Source organism: Fistularia commersonii, chromosome 17 (genome assembly GCF_037954325.1).
Source record: "Fistularia commersonii isolate RoL2024-O1a breed Wild chromosome 17, RoL_Fcom_v1.0, whole genome shotgun sequence".
NCBI lineage: Eukaryota > Metazoa > Chordata > Actinopteri > Syngnathiformes > Fistulariidae > Fistularia > Fistularia commersonii.
Genome location: NC_141300.1, coordinates 6,211,689 through 6,230,317, shown reverse-complemented (window position 1 = coordinate 6,230,317; position 18,629 = coordinate 6,211,689). Strand labels below are relative to the sequence as shown.

The 18,629-nt window shown below is 44.5% G+C and overlaps 1 protein-coding gene across 6 annotated transcripts in view; it reads left to right on the top strand.

Annotated features, from left to right (window-relative positions):
- brsk2a (BR serine/threonine kinase 2a) overlaps positions 1 to 18,629 on the top strand; it is a 187,594-nt gene that overhangs the window by 156,142 nt on the left and 12,823 nt on the right. For 3 of the 6 annotated variants that reach the window (XM_086162599.1, XM_086162600.1, XM_086162597.1), the window contains exons 8-14: positions 368 to 514; positions 7,105 to 7,136; positions 8,445 to 8,609; positions 9,611 to 9,708; positions 11,221 to 11,371; positions 11,536 to 11,601; positions 18,545 to 18,605. In XM_086162599.1, coding sequence (XP_086018725.1) covers positions 368 to 514; positions 7,105 to 7,136; positions 8,445 to 8,609; positions 9,611 to 9,708; positions 11,221 to 11,371; positions 11,536 to 11,601; positions 18,545 to 18,605 — 720 coding nt within the window. The remainder of the gene's footprint in view (positions 1 to 367; positions 515 to 7,104; positions 7,137 to 8,444; positions 8,610 to 9,610; positions 9,709 to 11,220; positions 11,372 to 11,535; positions 11,602 to 18,544; positions 18,606 to 18,629) is intronic. The other 3 variants (XM_086162602.1, XM_086162601.1, XM_086162598.1) reach the window with 1 other exon arrangement.

Below are 18,629 nucleotides of genomic sequence, written 5' to 3'. Positions count from 1 at the left end.
GTAATTATTAGAACAGAGCCTCTTTTTCGTCTCCCTGCTGTTTATTATATATTTTGCTTCGTTGCTGAGGGCAGGAGGCTCTAATTGGAAGTTGAGGATAAGTTGAGAAAACGTGCCTTTTCTCCCAGTCGAGGAGGATTAAGATTCAAAATGTTTTTTTTGTTTTTTTTTGGGGTTGTTTTTTGTTTCTTCTGGAGAGCCTTGTTAGTCATTCATGATAGATTTTTTTCTCCTCTGCCCTCAGACTGGTGGAGACACATGTTCTCTTCTTTGGCGGCCATTAAAAGCAAGCGCAGATTTCTCTTTCAAAATTCACATCTCTTCCGTCCACAATATCTCACACTGGCTCTTGAACGTGTCTCCTCAGGGGGCTCTGCCATTTGATGATGACAACCTGAGGAATCTTCTGGAGAAAGTGAAGTTGGGAGTTTTTCACATGCCCCACTTTATCCCGCCAGACTGCCAGAACCTCCTCCGTGGCATGATCGAAGTGGACGCCTCCAAAAGACTAACGGTCAGTTTGGTAAATTGGATCATGCCTCTCTGTGTGAGTGTATGTGTGTGTGTGTGTGTGTGTGTGTGTGTGTGTGTGTGTGTGTGTGTGTGTGTCCTGCTGTTCCGGGGGGATAATGCAACTTTAGCCCCCAATTTCTATCCCTGCAGATCTTCATGTTAAACATCTTTAAGTTCCACAGCAAAAAGGATTTCGGTGAATCGGGTGATTTCTACCTTTGGGAAAAAACATGGGGAGTGCATTTTCACAACATCCAGCTGCTTTGATAACAAAAAGGTATAATGTTTAGGTTTGATATTATCTGTCATTCGGTCTTCTCCAAGCACGTTTCTTTCTGGTTGCAAAATAAACCACTTAAAGATGGAGGTGGGCAAAACAGGAAAGACTATCTTCATACTGCAAGATATACCGATTAACATCTTTGAACCGGCGAGTGATAGTTTGGTGTGGATCGACACTACATGCACGGAGCCTGTCCTCGTCCTGATCCTAGACTTTAGGGTAAATAAAAGTACCGTAACACAAACAGATTTCTCAAAATAGGACTGGGTAGAATTATTTAACTGTTAATAAGTGTTTACCAAGGTATTAGAATAGGATTGAAGAGCACCAGAAAGCGTGAGGAGATCCGCATGTACCAAGGCGCTTTCCCACCTGTTGTCCGCTATCGTGCAGCCTCAGCAAGACCTGGAATTTAACAACATTGAAAATATAATAGTCAAAGTCTGGTAACTGATTTGTTTACTATTCAAATTGCAGGAGCGGTAAACACTGCCGGAGTATATTTTTGAGAGCATTCATGGGGATAGAACTCTCCAGACACACCAATAGCTCAGTAAAGAAGAAAAAAAAAGGGAAAAGTCATTCTTTTGCAGATTTGCAGTGAGCTCCAAAAAAATAGCAGGGGTATACATTCAAACTAATATCCTGTTGGCAAGCATTCTCTTTTTTGTTTGTCTCTTCTTTTCTCTTCTGTGTCCTACTTGTGTTTGCTTCATCCCCAATTCTGTTTGAGTCCCCGCTTGAGTACAGGATGTGAATTCAGGAGAGGGCCGCTGTTTGTGTTCTCTCCCCTGCACTGTTTGTTTACCCATCACCATCCCGGTCCCCCTTTTTTTTTTCTTTTTTTTTTCTTTTTTGCAAAACAACTGATCACGTTGGCAGGATGGCTGCAGAGCGGAGACGTGCCAAGGTATGCGAAGGGCAGCAATCGTCATCAATTGGAGATTTTCACAACAAATAAAACAAAACTATTTAAATCAAGCAAAAACAATTGATCGAAAAATCAGTAAGCGTGATCGGATGTATATGTTGACCGCTGTGCAATTCAACTTCAGTACGAAAGGATGGGAAAGAGCTCCGTGCCGCTACATTTTCCAGAAAGTGTGCGTTCCTTTTGGGCTATTTTAGCGTTTCTTGTTTGCTAACGGTTGCGCCGCTACAAATGTTTGTGCATCGAGTATCAAATAGCCGGAGGATACGTTGCTGCTCCTTAGGCGAGATGTCCTCCACTTCAGACTCTGGGATGTGCTTTCAGAGGGGAGGCGGTTTCTAAAGGGGATGCGAGCAGGAGGAGATGAGTCGACTCACGGCGGTTTAAAAAGAACACACTTCACAGAGAGACGGTCCTGCTTTTGTTCTTTTTTGCTCTGTGTTCAAATTCAGATCACACGCGCTCTCTGGGCACACGGATACACACGCCAGCGTGCACGCACACGTTCAGACACACATGCGGCCATGCAGAGGGGCATCTCAGTTCAAGTCGCTGTGCAGTCAGGCTCATTATAGAGGTCACCTTTTCTCCCTAAAGTCAATTCTCCCTTTAATTTTCATCCAGAAACTTTTCACAAGCACTTATAGGATCGTTCCGAGCCTGGAACCAAGAAAGCCGTCCAGCTGATGAATAATAAATGCAAAACAGATGGGGAAAAAATAAGGGAAATCAAAAGAAAATTGATTTCTGTAAAACAAAGCTCACCACGACCAGGGCAGGGAAGTAGTGGATAAGCAGTGTCTTTATATATGACCAAACAAATATACTGGCTGACAGTGGATGGGAGCATTATTTAGAATCAAGTTTTTGTGCGCTCAGTGAAAAAAAACAAGGATTTCCAAACAAAAAAGTCATTTGCCTTTGATGCAAGCAGATCTCGCCAACAGTACACATTGTGTAAAAGCCAATATTTAATTTCACAATGGCTGTGTAATATATGATATAATTCAATGTAATATACTCATTCACTCATTATCTGCACCACTTATCCTATAGTTAGGGTCGCGGGGGTGCCGGAGCTTACCCCAACTGTCTCCAGGTGGGGATTCATCTTTGACCATTTGAGGATGAATCCTGCCTCACGCATCCTTCTGCAAAGTGGGAAGTGTTTTGAATAATTATTGTTTATTTACAGCAAATCATAACGTCTCTTTAACATCAGAGTTCAGGAGATGCTCATAGAACCACCAGCCCCACCGTTGTTTTTCTGCATTAAAAGTTGGCAGAGTTTGTCTCCCTCCCAAAGAATGACGGGAGCTCCAAAGCTGCTTTTCCAAAGGAAAGAATCGTCATCCAAGCAGGCGGATTTGACCTGATTCGGAGTGACAGTTGTCAGCGAGGTCGCGGTGGGGAGGGTTTTGTTGGAGATTAGGTCGTGTTTTTGACAGAGATGTGTCACACCCGTGATTTATTATAATCTGAGTTGGTCTTCGGCCGAGAACAGGAACTTTTCCATAACAACTACCTGACACAATATATCACCTCAGTACAATCACACATCTGCAAAACTAGAAAATAACATCACAGTTTCATAATACTATATATATACATATATATTGCTCATCTGTAAGTCATATTATGTTGATATATAGTGTTGCAGCATGTACTTGCTCGAGTTTATGGCATATACTCACAACCAGTGGAGGTAAAACTACTACATCTACTTCAGTCGCCACATCTTTGGTATTCTGTGGCACCACCGCACTCTTTCTTTTTCCGCTCCCCATGCCTGACAAGGACAGGTCACCCAAAGAACCTCTGGTTATGTCAAGCGGCCTCCGGCACTGTCCCGGACAAAGGCTTACACGCAGGCCGAGCTGCCGGGACGGAATATGCTACCTGTCCCCTTCCTCGCGTGTGTGAGAGGTCCAAACAGCTCCGGGGACGCATCGTAACCTGGCGGAATGTCAAATAGCTCAGTTGGTCGGAGCTTTCCGGGCACTCGCGGGAGGGGGGTAGACAGGAAAGGCTTCATAAAGGATGAGAATGTCAATCTGTTGCCGTGACCGGGATTATTTTTTCTAATAATGTTAACATTAGCTTATTGAGTCAAACTGACAGGTTAATAAGACTACAGCAGCAGGCTGTGTTTCGGTGTATCTGTTGTCATCTTCTGTTAATTAGATTTTGCTCCCAGATTCATGAATTGCGCACAAAACCATGACTCGCTGGGAGCGCGAGTAGGAGGGCACGTACCTGGGCTTAAGGGGCTTAGCCCAATAAAAGCATTTCGCTTCATTTCCTGTCTGTGTTGTCAAGACTCCAGAGGGCCATCCTCCTCACGCATCCCCCCAGAAATCAACACAGGCACCTCGGGAAGATCTACCTCTTGTGATCCTCAACTAATGAGGAGGATTGCCTGGTTTATAATATTAAAGAGCAGTTCACAGTAGATGGATGGGCCTTGGATGTCGGGAGGAACAATTAGCAAGTGTGCAAAGGTCTCCAGTGACCTTTAAGAATTCACATCATTAGTTTTTTCTATTAAATCTATTTTTTTTTTTTGTTTTTATTGTGTGATGTTATGTCAATGGGAGGTCCAATGACCAGGTCCTGGAGTTTGTTTTTAGTGGAGGGAGCGGATTTCTTATAAACCCGGCATCACTGAGAGATTTGCATTCGCATATAAAGACCCTGTAAGATGTCAGTATTTTTTTTTTTCCCCCAAGGCAGGGTGTCCTCTTGTCTCGGTGCTGCAGTTGAGCATTGGGCTCCACACTGTTGAGTGATGTATGCGCACAGTACGACTCCAGGAGGCTGTTTTCACATTTTTTGATCAAAGTGTAATTTTTTTTTGTCGCCGCTCATAGAAAATCAGGTTTTTGCAGCGGCGGCTTACAAGCATGAGCAGCCACATCACAGAAATGTTCCGATTCGTCCCCGCTCCGCTGTTCGGCAGACGCAAGGACACTTTAGAAACTTTACAAGTCACAATTGGTGAGAATGGACTTAATGTATTGGGATGCACTTTACACTTAAACTGGATCGGCATGTTTATATTCTTTTATTGGTCTGAGTGACATTCATGGATTTCTGTCTGGGAGTCTGTTTTTTTTTTTGCCATATTAAGATCTCCAGCATTATAAATGTTCCGGCCATGAGAATGGAACAAGGACACAACAGCGGCTTCATATGGAGGGATTTTGTAAAGCGAGAAGGGAAAATCATAGTCTGTGGAGAGTCTTCAAAAGTGTCACAGTGATGCAGCAATGAAGTGAAACCAGCTGGATCTTAAAGATATTTGCTTTTATATATATATATATATATATATATATATATATATATATATGGTCTCACACTGTATGACCATGACTAATATCTATGACACACTAATTTCGCAATAAATCAGTCATAGTCACTCAATTACAATTAAAAACCCTTTCATTCAATAGACCCCGGAATGATAACGACTCAAAAACAACACCTCTCCAAAGTGGACGTAACATAATTATAAAAAAAAAGTTTTATTTATTACTCACAGACCATTTTGTTTACTCTTTAATGTCAAGAGCCAAAACAGACACCCTCTCTCTGACAACAACATCAATAACAACAACAACAACATAAACAACAACACACAGTTCATCATATCCATAATACCCACAGCGGTACATATATAGCATTCCAGTGAATTAGCGTAGCACAGTAGGTTCTGGGCAATCCTGTACAGTTCCTGTGGTTACAGCATGGATTGGCGTTGGATCAATGGTGCAGTAAATATGACAAAACAGCTCCTGCAATTTTTTTTATTGATTGATTTCAATTGGGTAATTGGTTTAAATCACTATTCTTGGAAAAATAGCCTTGTTTTTTAAAGAACATAGAAGCTGCCTTTGTGTCTGGGTAGCCCAATGACGGGCTGTGCCGCAGCTCCGGGTTCAATTCCAGTGGTTCTCTTAGTGTGGAGCCTGTGTATTTAGAGTGGGTTCTCACCAGGTTCTCCCCCTTACTGAGTGCCAATGAGAATCAATGAATGTGTGTATCTACATGTGGGTGGACAAAAACTCTGGCCCAGGGAATAGTTCCAACACCCCCGTGACATGGCGTGCAGGATTGTCAATATAGATTATGACTGAATGACACAAATCGCCCATCTGAATCTACCAAAACATGCTGGAGCCAGATTTTTTTTCTGCCAGCCCTACATTCATTTTTGAGAAGGTTTCATCAGAATTTCTCCATGTTGCATTCGGATAAATACATGCACACACTCACACACACACACACTCACACACACACACACACACACACACACACACACACACACACACACACATAGTACCACCTTGCCAAGCCAGAACCACAGCATCCTTTCCTTTCCCTTTCTGCTGGAATTGGCGCTGTCACATTTAAAGACTGATTGATGTGAAACCGCATTCCCAGCCATATCCGCTTTCAACCCGCGTGCGATATCGCTTCTCGCCTCCGGCGCCTCAATAAAAGTGGGAGAGAGTAGGTCACCCACTGGCCTGTATCTGACAGGCAGGGCGTCTCCGTCAATACTGTGACCTCTGAGAAGGCAGACAGGAGTCACCTATATTCAGTGATCCTCCTTCTGTGGCTTCTAATAACACATGAAGGCAGGGGGATGTCAAGGCAGAGGTAGTTCCCCTACCGGGGTTGGATGCATCCAGACTTTGATGGAGACGCTCTCGAGAAATTTGCCCGTGAATAAATGATCATAATTAGAGCCGTTGTGCGGTTCCCCTCAGACAACTTCGGGGGTAAATTAAAAAGTCCCAACAGCGGCGTTCAGTGTTGCACCGTGCGTGCGGTTCGAAGAGTCAGACATACCTCGCCAGACGCCTTCTTCCCTCGTTACTCTTCGTTTCTCTGCTACCTCTGTGTCAAAACACGGCATTCGATCGCTCCGGTGACGAACACGGCGCATTAACGGTGTGATGGCGGGAGCCGCTTGTTGGGAAAGCGAGCGCGTGTTTGTGTTAGTAAGTGAGACGGTAAGAGAATGAAAACGGACGATTCCCCTCAGACCGGAGGGCTTGGCAGGGTCAGCTGCGTGTGCGAGGGAGATAATGTTCAGTTTATAGCTCGGCAGTCTGACCTCTCTGTCTCTCCCTCTCTTTTGCCAGAAGCTCTCTGACTACCCTTCTTTCCCTCCATTTCTTCAAATCAATATTTGAAAGGCAATTTTTGTTTTTTTTAAACTTTTACATGACTGTAGGTGTGGCCCCTTTCGTGTTCCCGCAGATCTGCCGAGCTCACCGTAGCGTCCATCTATCTCCTGTCAACTCGAAATGTTTCTGTCGGCACCCGAATCAAAACAAAACTGACCTCCTGTCTGTTTTTTCTCTTACAGTTAGAACAGATCCAGAAGCACACATGGTACATGTAAGTACTCCCCTGCGCCTCCCGCCTCTCCTTCTTCTTCCCTTCCCTTTTAGCTCGGTCTGCTGGGTGTTGTCATCCAGAGGGCAGCCGCCACATGATAAACGACCGCGAGCTCCGGCCCGTTGTACGCAGTGGCGTGTTTGACTCCCCTCTGGGGCGGGGGATGTGGCAGTAAATTGGATGTGCAGCATATGGCCAGCTGCAGGAGGAGCAGGGGGAGAACAAGCGAGGGACATTGTGGACGGTGATCCCGGATACCCCCGGTGCTCTTGCCTTTCACCCCGCAGATCATAGCAAGGCACCTTCTCCTTTTCAGAGAAGATGAATAGTCTAAGATTCATAGCTCAGTTAAGCCACATGGGTTACATTTTTGTGCTTTCAAAATCAAAAAGACACGATAATTGATTTTTTTTTTTCTTCAATCTAATCCTATTGATACTTTCATCTCCTAAATTGAATACATTGTTTGACAGATGTATTATCTTAGAGAACCTGCACGCTCTTAAGTTCACTTATATAAATATTTAATCTACAAAAAGCAGTCCTACTAACTCGGTGAACGAAAGTATGAATGGATAAAAATGCAACGGCGAGCCTGTTCGATCGATAGATTTTGTGGGTGAAGTTCTTTATAAAACTTAGAAATGACACCTTTTGTAGGAATTTTAGCTGAAGTTGGAGCATTCATGACACTTGTGTTCTTATCAGCTGTAGCTTCGTACAATTCCTGATGCGGGCGGACTAATCGCACGCGCAATTTGCGGCTTATTGAAAATCATCGGATGAGATCAGAATCAGTGCCGGAAATGCACTGACCTCAACCGAGGAGGAAGAGATGGACACAAAGAGAGACGCTTATTGACAATTTATCAGTACAGTGCTGAAAAAAAAGGCAGAAGCTCCTCACTTTCAGGCGCTGATTCATCACATACCTGGCCGGCGTGCTTCTAAGTCACACAGAGATAAAATGAGACAAATAGAATAGACAGAACTGGTAGCGAGGAGGAGATAGGGTTTTGAAAAAAGTTGTGGAAAAAAATAGGAAGATATTAAATTCTTCCTCATTTCAGGATGGCCAATCCTTTAAAACTGATAAAGGAGCTATTATAACATTACATTACAGTAGTAGTATGTTATAGTAATGCTAGGTAGTCAAGTCCTGCATGATCCCACCACAGCAACTAAAGGATTTTATATGAAACTAATGACAGTCGAGATGTTTTTTTACCAATATATATAAATACATGTATATATATATGTGTGTGTGTGTGTGTGTGTTTTCACTCTTGCTTTATCTGGTCTTCTCAGAGGGGGGAAGAACGAGCCAGAGCCAGAGCAGCCCGTGCCCAGGAAGGTGACCATCCGCAGCCTGCCCTCGGCGGACGACATTGACCCAGACGTTCTGGACAGCATGCACTCCCTGGGCTGCTTCAGGGACAAAAACAAACTCCTTAAAGACCTGCTCTCGGACGAGTGAGTGCGGGAGGGGCCAGAAAGACGAGGCGGGAGGAAAATAGGAAGATAAAGGGAAAGATTAAGGGCGTGATAAAATTGGGAAAAAAAAACCTGATGCTGTGCTTGTCTGTGTGTGTGCGCGTGCATGTGTGTTTGTGTGAGTGTGTGCACGGCCGGCAGTCTCTTCTCCCTGTCTTATGAAATCCTGCAAGGCTGTCACTTAGGATGTCAGAATCTGTAGATCACTTAACAGTTATCACCGAGCATCCGCGCACAGTCGCTCCTGGATATTTCCCCCCAAAGTGATCAGGGCTTGCACCATAAACAAAACCCAACTCCTCCACCCCCGCTTAAATTTATATTCCGCTCCTAATCTTTGTCCGTGTTACACCGCACTTTTGTGTTTTTACTCGAATTTATGCAGCAAATGGTCTTTCTTTTAATACGAGTATAGAGATGTTGTCTTTTTTAGTTTCCCTCTCGATGTCTCCTCACTCTACTTTACATTTTCTTCTTCGGGGTAATACTAATGAGCATCTCCCCCGTCTCCTCTCTCCGGGGAGTGAGCCGTAATCATGCCGGACTTGCCAGGAAAACTCTGCAATCTCAATTTCCCCGTTGAGTTTTAGCTTAAGTTGCTGCTCCTCATCTGCCTGCCGCCTACGGTCTTCCTATTAGTCCTTACCTTGAAAGGCCCTCGTCTGCAAATCAGTTGCATTGTGAAAACCGGCCTGAAGCCAAACGCCTTGATGTGCTCAAAAACGATTGTGATGTCGATCGTTATACCCTCTTGTCGTGCAACCACACAACTGCAAAAACATTGTTCCAGTCGTAGTGGTTATGCAAAATGAACCCCAAAAATTTTAAAATGCATTGATCACAGTGAGAGTTCTTCCACTGCAATGTCATTTTTGAGCCACTTCTAGCAAATGTTTTTGTGCATTTTAGTTTGTACACATGGTGGGAGTCAATATCTCATCAGACGTCTCAGCGTCGTTTTTAATGTCCCCTCTCTGCAGCGATAACCAAGAAAAAATGATCTACTTCCTGTTACTGGATCGTAAGGAGCGGTACCCCAGTCAGGAGGACCAGAACCTTCCTCCGCGCAACGAAATAGGTGAGGCATCGTCTCGGCTCTAGTGGCAGCAGATTGAATCCTTTGTAAGAAAAAAAAAAGGTTAATTGAAAACAGAAACGGTTCCCATTCAAAAGTTGCTACATAATGGTTTTCACCGAAATGGGCCATTTGGCCGTTTGTACGGGCAGACGAACGGCAAGAGAAACTGTCCGCCGGGGATCACATTCTGAAGCATGGCGCAGCGGCAGGGACCTGTGCTGTGTGCAAATGCGTGTTTGGTAGATAGCGACATTTTGATGAATGAACTCCCTCTTCTGTGAATGTGATCCGGTCAATAGAGTGGCCATTAGTTCAAGGTCTGGGAGGAAACTATTACTTACTGACCATTAGTTAAAGCGTCAAGGTCATTGGCGTTTAAACATCACTAGGAGATTCACAGATGTAAAACTCTCTTGCATTAGTGTCAGTTGCGTTGTAGAGTTGAGCCAGTTTGATTTTTTTTAAGCATAGGAATACAAATAAAGGCTTTAGGATCTGCACTCACACTTTTTCCACTAAAGGCTCGTCCATGCTCATGTTACAATCGGAAATAAGCGTCAAACGTCACCGCACGCATACTTCACTTGCGTGCTTTAAGTTACCGTGGTTGTTAAGTAATGCATCCACTCAAGGGTGGTGCAGAATTCCAAGTTTCCTTTTCTGTTCTGTTTTAAACAATAACAAACATGGTGACCGCAGAGGAGCCTTGTGATGATATCAAGTCAGATTTTATGTATATGCTGCAGAATCACAACAAAGTTGCCTCATAACACTTTCTGTTCAGTAACATGTCATAGCAACATGTCTGTGATTGTTCTCAGTCATCCAGGTCATGGTTGATTCTTGTCAAAATTTTCTTTTCGTGGCAACTGAACTTGATTTTCTTCCTTTGGAGATGTTTCTGTTTGTATCTGAGAGGCTTCCTCAGTTTGGATGGACTGCAGGGCGGACAATGAGAGAGTCGTTTTGCAAAAATGAGGTGGAAGGGGGTTGTTAGTGTTAGTGGGAGTGTTGATCCGCTGAAACTTACCTGGATAACCTGGGGACTTACCTGGATTCAAATTTGATATTTGTAGCCAAAATTCTCAGAATGTGAAACAAAGGAGAGGAGGAGAAGAATCAAGATTGCCAAGATTTCGACAAGCACAAATAATTACAGTATCACTTAAGAGGTACATGGCTCTAGTTGTGCATTCCAAGAGAAATACACAAAATGAGGCAGCCCAGTTAATTCATGTCAGCATCCGGACAGATCGTTCTTCCCCCTGGTAATACCAATGCCGTGTGGTCTTCTTCTTCTCTGTTCCTTTCGCCGGTCACACTTGAGCGTACGGGAGGCTTAGTCGGAAGGCATGTTTAATGTTGAGCACTAGTGAGCCGTAATGAGGATAAACAGGCCGAAAAAGGGAAGATAACGTGTACCTATGGAAATTAGGAGGAGTTCATGTGAATAGTCGGGGCTTCAGTGGATTCTTGTTGTTTTTTTTAAATTCATCATTTTCTTCCATACAGATCCTCCAAGGAAGCGGGTGGATTCTCCCATGCTGAACCGTCACGGCAAGAGGAGACCGGAGAGGAAGTCGATGGAGGTCCTGAGCGTCACTGATGGAGGCTCGCCCGTCCCAGCCAGGAGGGCCATCGACATGACGCAGCACGGCCAGAGGTAGGCGCGGAGACGGATTTAGCCAAAAATGAAACAAATCCAGATGTGTGTTGTTTTTTTTTTTTGTATGTGGGTTGATTCATGGCATCTGGCAGCCCAGTGGTCTTTCAGCGACGTACACAGAGACTGACTCTCTGCTGGCTTTCTCTCCTGTCTCACTGTAGTAAGTCAGTGTACAGTAAAAGCTTGGATATTCCCGATGCCAGTACAAAATGCAGCAAAGAAGAAAGGTATTCGCTTGCAACTCACTCCTCGCTCTATCCTCCTCCTCCTGCTCCATGCCGCACTCCCATGCAAGGATAAGTTTGTGGCAGGGAGAAAGATGCAGAAGTGCTTTCTCTAAAAGTATGAAATAAATAAAGAAAAAAAAAAGATAGATGGCACCTTTGACACACGCAGCTTGCGACAACATCACCGTAAAGGGTTATTACCTGTAAGCATCATCGTAATAAGCTTAGTATAACAGTTCCAGCATCGCACTTCTTAAAGTTTTACTTGACACTATTAATTTAATTGTTAGACTAAAGTTCTCGGCTCATTTGCAATTCAGAACCTCAGTGCTCCCAACCCTCTTTTTTTCTGGTGTGAGCTCAATTATCTCTTCCTGAATGCATTGATAATCAGTTTCTCCTGCAAACTGTCCCACTTTCTCCGGATGCAGAACATTTCTCCTTTTTAGCAATCTCCGAGCCCAGCCAGAGCCCATGCCCCACGAGGCACAGCGGACTGATTTAAACTCTATTTCCTCGTCTTATTTCAACCACCAGTATATCATCGCGCCGCACATTTCTGCTCAGAGCCCAGTGACATTTGTGACAGCGGGGAAGATTGAATCGGAGGGGGTGATAACCTGATCTCCCTAATGATAGGCAGATTGGAGGAGCGCTCCGAAAACGCTTTGAGAGGCGATGCTCGTGAATGCGGAGGCAGCAGCAGCTGTAATATATAGATCACTGTAAACTTGAAAATGAATTTTAATGTCAAACGTGCGGACGGCTCGTCGCCCGCGCATTTTGGCAACAACTACATTTTCAGCGTCAGGAATTCATTTCTTGCCTTTCGGAAAGTTCCTCCGTCACTGGGGGAAGCCACTTCAGAGGTTTTAAATCAATTTCAGAATCTTCTGATTGATTCTAACTGTCCTCTGGTGCCGGGGTGTGAATTTCAGATTAAGATTCATCTTCATTGGTTTCATCGCGGCAGCTCCTCTCCGTCTTCCCTTCAGGCGATCCGAGTCTTATCTCGTCTTTATTTAAAGGTTGTTTTAGTTCTGGAGGCTGCCGTCTTCCGCCCTCCGCCTCAGACTTGTCTCAGTCAGACATTGAATCGACAATGGGACGGTTTACAAAGAGTTTCTAAGACCTTCCTAAACTTGTGTCAAAACCAGCACTTTGCAGCTAAATTGCATTTGTTAAAAAAAAAAAAGGACCGTAAAGTAAGCATCCAGTCTGATAGTTCATAATAATGATGCCACATCCTCATAACGTTATTCAATTTCAGCGGCAACCGTAAATATCGCAAAAAAATGTAAAAAAGCTCCCCTGCATCTTTCCTTCAGCCCGGTTCGAAACAGTGTGCTTGTTTTAACTCCCTCCATCCAAATCTCTTGCCGGACCCCCACCCCCCCCCCCACCCCCACCCCCCCCCCCCCACCGACATCCACCCCTCCCTCCTCTTGTGGTCCCCGTGTGTTGCTGCTGACCTTCAGCCTCACCTCTCCCAGTATGGAATCGCTATGCTAATACGGACGTGGTGCTGCTAGTTCTTCTCTGTCTGGCTTCCTAGCGGCTGTGGTGAGTTGGGGGTGGGGGTGTTTTACACCACACGCCCTCCACCTCCAAATCAAATCTCTCTCTCTCTCTGGCTGTACATTCTCACCCAGCGTCCTCCAACCTCCCCCCCCCCTCACTGCATATTGCTGTCCAGCTATTCAGTGGAGGGGAGGTGGGTGTTGTGTTTTTTACTTATTTCATTATTGTGTGTTCTTCTGTGAGTGTATGTGTGTGTGTGTGTGTGTGTGTACTAGGGTGTCCGGGTTGCGCTTAAGCGCCCAAAATAAAGTCCTACGATTAGACTGAATTCCTCCAAAAACGTAGCCTAATCTTTCCCCGACAGCAAACTTTTGTCAACGGTGCAGGAGATTTGTAGAACATCAGATCATAGGGCAGAAGAGAAGGGACGGACTTGAAAGCATGTGTTTTGAAAAGATACATTTTCCACTCATGTAAACGGTGCAGGAAAGAAGAAAAGGTTTTATCTAAAAATGACATGAGTAAAAGGCCTGGGCCTTCGTGCTCATCGAGCGTTTCACCTCCCATATCTAGCGTGAGCAGTTACGGCACATGCCTTTTTGTGCCTTTGTGGCTGATGGTTCTAACCTGTGCAAAGAACAAGACAATAGACGTGAGACCTGACAACCACTGCCATTGGAAAACAGAAATTTGCGTGCAGACATTCTCACTTAAATGCCAATTTCATCCTTTATATGCCCCAAAGTATCTTCGGAAGACATTTACAGCTAAACTCCGAGCGGAGGAAATCCCACCAATTTAATTTCAAGTCTTAACGGCAAGCTACGGGATATGAGGGGAGGTTAATGATATGTAAATGAAATATGGAAAAGTGCTGCACAGTGAAGAAGAGAATATCAATTGATTTTCGTCTGAGCGGATCTGCTCGAGGTTTTGATGCAGGTTGAATTTGTTTGGCTAGTCTGAGCGCTTTCAACAACTCGGGATTTCATGCTCATTATTGACTCTCATTTATTTAAGAGACTCAAATGATCACAAATAAATCACCCCTCGCATTGATCTCCATTGCAGAAACAGCAGGGGGTCTTACCACATCTTGACATTTCAGGCACTGAGCGGTGAATATTAATTTGTTGAATTCTCGGGGAGTTTTATGGGCTGAGCGAAGGAAATTAATTTAAACAGTCTGTTGATTTATATGGATATCAGCTTCACATAGAGGAACTTCACTGGCAGGCTAAAGTCAATACAGAGGAGGGAAACGGGGAGGGGGTGCAAATTTAAATTTTCTCCAATTGCCTTAAATCATGCTAGCGGAGCAGCATCGCAGCATTTTGGGCTTTGGCAGCGTTATTTGTTCACCATTTGACTCCTGCCTCCATCCATTTTGTTTTGCTTCGGGTTGATTTTATTTCAGTTCGTGCCCACAGCTCAGAACCTCTTGTAATTTCCCAACATTGAAAGCCCTGGGGTGTCTCAGATGTGTCACTGACACAGCCCCCAGTCACACAGGCGGACACACAAACTGTTCCAAAATAGCTTTATGGCATGATTGAAAGGGACAATTAAAGAGAAGAATTTTAGGCAAAAATAACACAGTTATGCATATTTAAGAGTGAATTTAGGACAAGAACAAGTACCACGGATGCAGTATTTTTGTTAAGAATGTTAATAGAGAAGGTCAGAAGGAGCTGTACTGTGCCTCGACAGGGTGGCGAAAGAGGAACTGTGTATGAGAAAGTCTGGAGTGGCAGAGAAGTTTATTAGATTGGTGCAGGTCATGTAAGAGAGGTGTCGGACAGCAATGAGGTAGTTGCGACAGAAGAAGTTAAGGTGGAGGTGGGACTGCGTCAGGGATCGGCTCTGAGCCCCCTCTTGTTTGCAGTGGTGATGGACAGGCTGACGGATGAGGTTAGACAGAAATCGCCACGGATTATGATGTTTGCAGATGACATCGTGATCTGTAGTGAGAGCAGGGAGCAGGTGGGGGAAAATCGAGAGAGGTGGAGGTATGACCTGAAAAAGGAGAGAAATGAAGGTTAGCCGCAGCAAGACAAGTTATATTTATGTGTGAAAGAAAGGGATCCCGGTGGAACAGTGAGGTTACAAGAAGTAGAAATAGAGAAGGTGGTTTAAGTTCTTAGGGTCAACCGTCCAGAGCGATGGAAAATGTGGCAAACAAATGGGGAAAAGTGTATCAGTCAAATGAAAGCTAAGGAGTAGGAGACGGGGATGAGACCAGTCATGTTGTCTGGTTTCGAGACAGTGGCAGAACTGGAGGTGGTCGAGATGAAGATATTGAGGTTCTTTTTGTGAATGAGGAAGATGGATAGGATCGGGAACGAGTCCATCAGATGCTACATGTTACGTTTGGAGATAAAGTCAGGCCCAACTATGGACGTGCACATAGGAGGGATAGATAGGGAATATCTTGGGAGAAGGGTGCTGACCTTGGAACTGTCGGGCTGGAGCATGGAGTGAGACCAGAGAGAAAATTTATGGATGGGGTGAAAGACGACATGAAGTTAGTTGGTATAAAAGTAGAAGATATAGAGAATTGGGTTAGATGGAGAGGATGATTTGCTGTGGCACCCCCAAAAGGGACCAGCCGGAAGAGTTTATCACCAATCAAGTCCTCATCTATCCATGATTGTTGCAACATCTTGTGAAGATTTTTCTTGTAAAAACAAGTAAAAACTCCTCTTCAACACAGATGGGTGGATCTATCCTCTGATAACCTACCACATATCCTATGTGTAGGAATGCATTTAGCAGCGGTTTAGAAATTTCACATTGGACCAAAGTGATGGAACCGGTTGATGTGATTTTCCTCCGTCTTCAAAAGAAAATTAGGCCAAAAACCGTTTGATACTCAGATATCTTGCTTTTATTATTTGGAGCCAGAGGCTGTGCAGCAATGATGAAGGAGTGGAGGTACAGCATCAAGGGCCTGCCTGATTCACTTACCAGCAGTTAGTTTACCGTGCAGCAACTCATTTTATAGCTCAAAAGTGAGCATTCCTGCAATGAAACGCTGATGGTATACCTCCTCTAGGTGCTGTCCTGAGTACAAGCAGAAATCCACGTATGTTAATCAACATACCGACTTAGCACATTTTAATAGCATTATATAATCAATCAGAAACACTCTGGTGGTTTCAAAAAGTAGTTTTGCTATCAATTGTCCAATTTATCCGACGTGGACTCTGACATTTGATCTCCGAATTTGAGCCCTGGCATGTGATCGAGTGTTGACTGACGGCTCTATCTCACATGAAAAGCAAGCAACGGCATCTCCGTTTATACTTCCATGTGAACGTTTCTTTTATTTTACATTTCCCTTTAACCGTTCTCTTCCTCTCATCTGCCGAGTCCATCATGCTATCTGTCTGTGCATGAGTGTAATCTGTCCCCTGGAACTCATGCACTTAGAAACTCTCTGCATTTCGAGCAAATTGAAGTGCAATTAAAATGTCAACATTTTCTTAACGCTTTATTTAATTGATTGAAATTAACATGCTAAAGTCCCAGCCGAGAGGTGATGAAAGTATCCTGGTATCAAATATGGGGAACTACGATATCCTCTATTTTTAATTTAACATATAGTCTTGTCAACTTTGCCGCCATCAAGTCATTCCATGAATCTTCCTGATGCCTTTGTTTAAAAAAAATGTTGCCATTCAGGTAAATTAGGCAAAAATAATTAAAATAAAGGCTAGACGTGTCAATTGGCTTAGAATCCTCTCACATCCTGCTTCAAGATTAATATCAGAAGTCAGTCATCGCAAGTATTTAATCATCTCTGCGGAGCAAGGCGAAATTCTCCCACGTCCCATTAACGTACAGTTTAACCAGCTGAAATATTTGCATTTTATACCCACTGGTCCAAAACCAACAGATGTTGAATGTTGGCAACAATATGCTCGTACGCATCTGAGGATGCAGTTTGTTGTGGCCGCTTTCAGATGAGGTACGACTGCAGTGGTAACGTGGCGAGTGGCCGTGGGGGCGTTTGGGTGGACTGCAGGGTTCAAATGTAAACGCTAACCACTGTCTGGCAGACTTTGAGACTAGTCCTTGCAAAATGCGGTCTCCGATTCGCCCACTCCTGTGTGCGTGAGTGTGCACAAATACACTTGCTCACAGAAGGGCCGGTGAGAAAATGACAAAAATAGCTTCAGCGTGGGTGTTTCTATTTTTTATCATTTGTCACGGTAGCTGTTGCCTCTCCTGCGTTCTGTTCACGTTTCTATGGCTGCAACGCCAACGCTATAAATGTTTTGTTTTTTTTAACTTCGAGTGATTTTGAATTAGAAAGGATACCAAACCTTCTCCGCGCTGTTCTTTTGACGGTATCCGTACGGCTATTCTCACCAGCCTCAAACGTGCACGCACTTGTGTTTCCATTTATAGATTCCCGCGGGACGGATCCAACATCAGCAAGGAGCATCCGTCTCTATTACTCCACCCCCTCCCTCAGGGTCTCCATTCATCCACCAACACCCCCCGAGTACTCCTAAACGCCCTCATCCTCCCCTGAGATTGTCCTATCCAACTGAGCAATTTGGGAAAACACTAGTTTTACTCCTCCTTCATCTTTTAAATGATAGACAAGGATCTAAAAGGCTCGGTCACATGTTCTCGTGTACACCCGGGCGAGAGGAGAAAGACAGAGGGGACGGGGGGGCTTATTAGATTGAATGACAAAAAGGAACAGTGTTGTGACAGTGAGCAGCTGGTGTTTTTGAGTGGTGACAGGCACTGTTGTGTTTGTGTGAGCGTGCGTATGTGTGTGTGTGTGTGTGCGTGCACGTGTGTGTGCGCATTTGATGGAGACAGATTGTCCTGTGATTGTTCATTTCTGAGTGGGGCTCTTCCTTGTAGGGTTATTGACTGCATCTGTGGGGAAGGCTTGGGGGGGTGACAAATGGCATTCAACCGAGCGTCCCACTTCATTTCCCACCTCCAGATATTCTTTACTGATCCAAGCCTAAAGAGTCAACATATTTTATTTATCAGCAAACAGAAGAGCGAGCAAACAAAGCTCATTTGAATACTAATCTGCGGAAAAAAAGCCCAAAAGACGGCGCAGTCAGATCAACACTTTTAAAATGTCAGTTTGGGCTTACTTGGTTTGGACTAATTGCTTGAAATCGATGCTGGTAAAGTCAATGCTTTTTATTGTGTGCATTAGTGCTTCAACCCGCCCCCCCCTCCCGTGCGTGTGTGTGTGTGAGATTAGGTGTTGTGTTTGCGAAGGAGCTACACAGTAACTCTGTGCTCAATATGATGACACCGTACGCCGTAGTGCACATGTGCAAAACGTGACCTTCCAGCTGTCACTTCAACCCTTGTTGACAGAACCAGGTAATGCGCCGATGCAACAAATGACTTCCTTCGCCTTTGTGTGTTTGCGCCACAGGTCACGGTCCATCAGCGGAGCCTCCTCAGGCCTTACCACCAGCCCCCTCAGCAGCCCACGGGTGAGTCGCCACTTCCGGACGCAC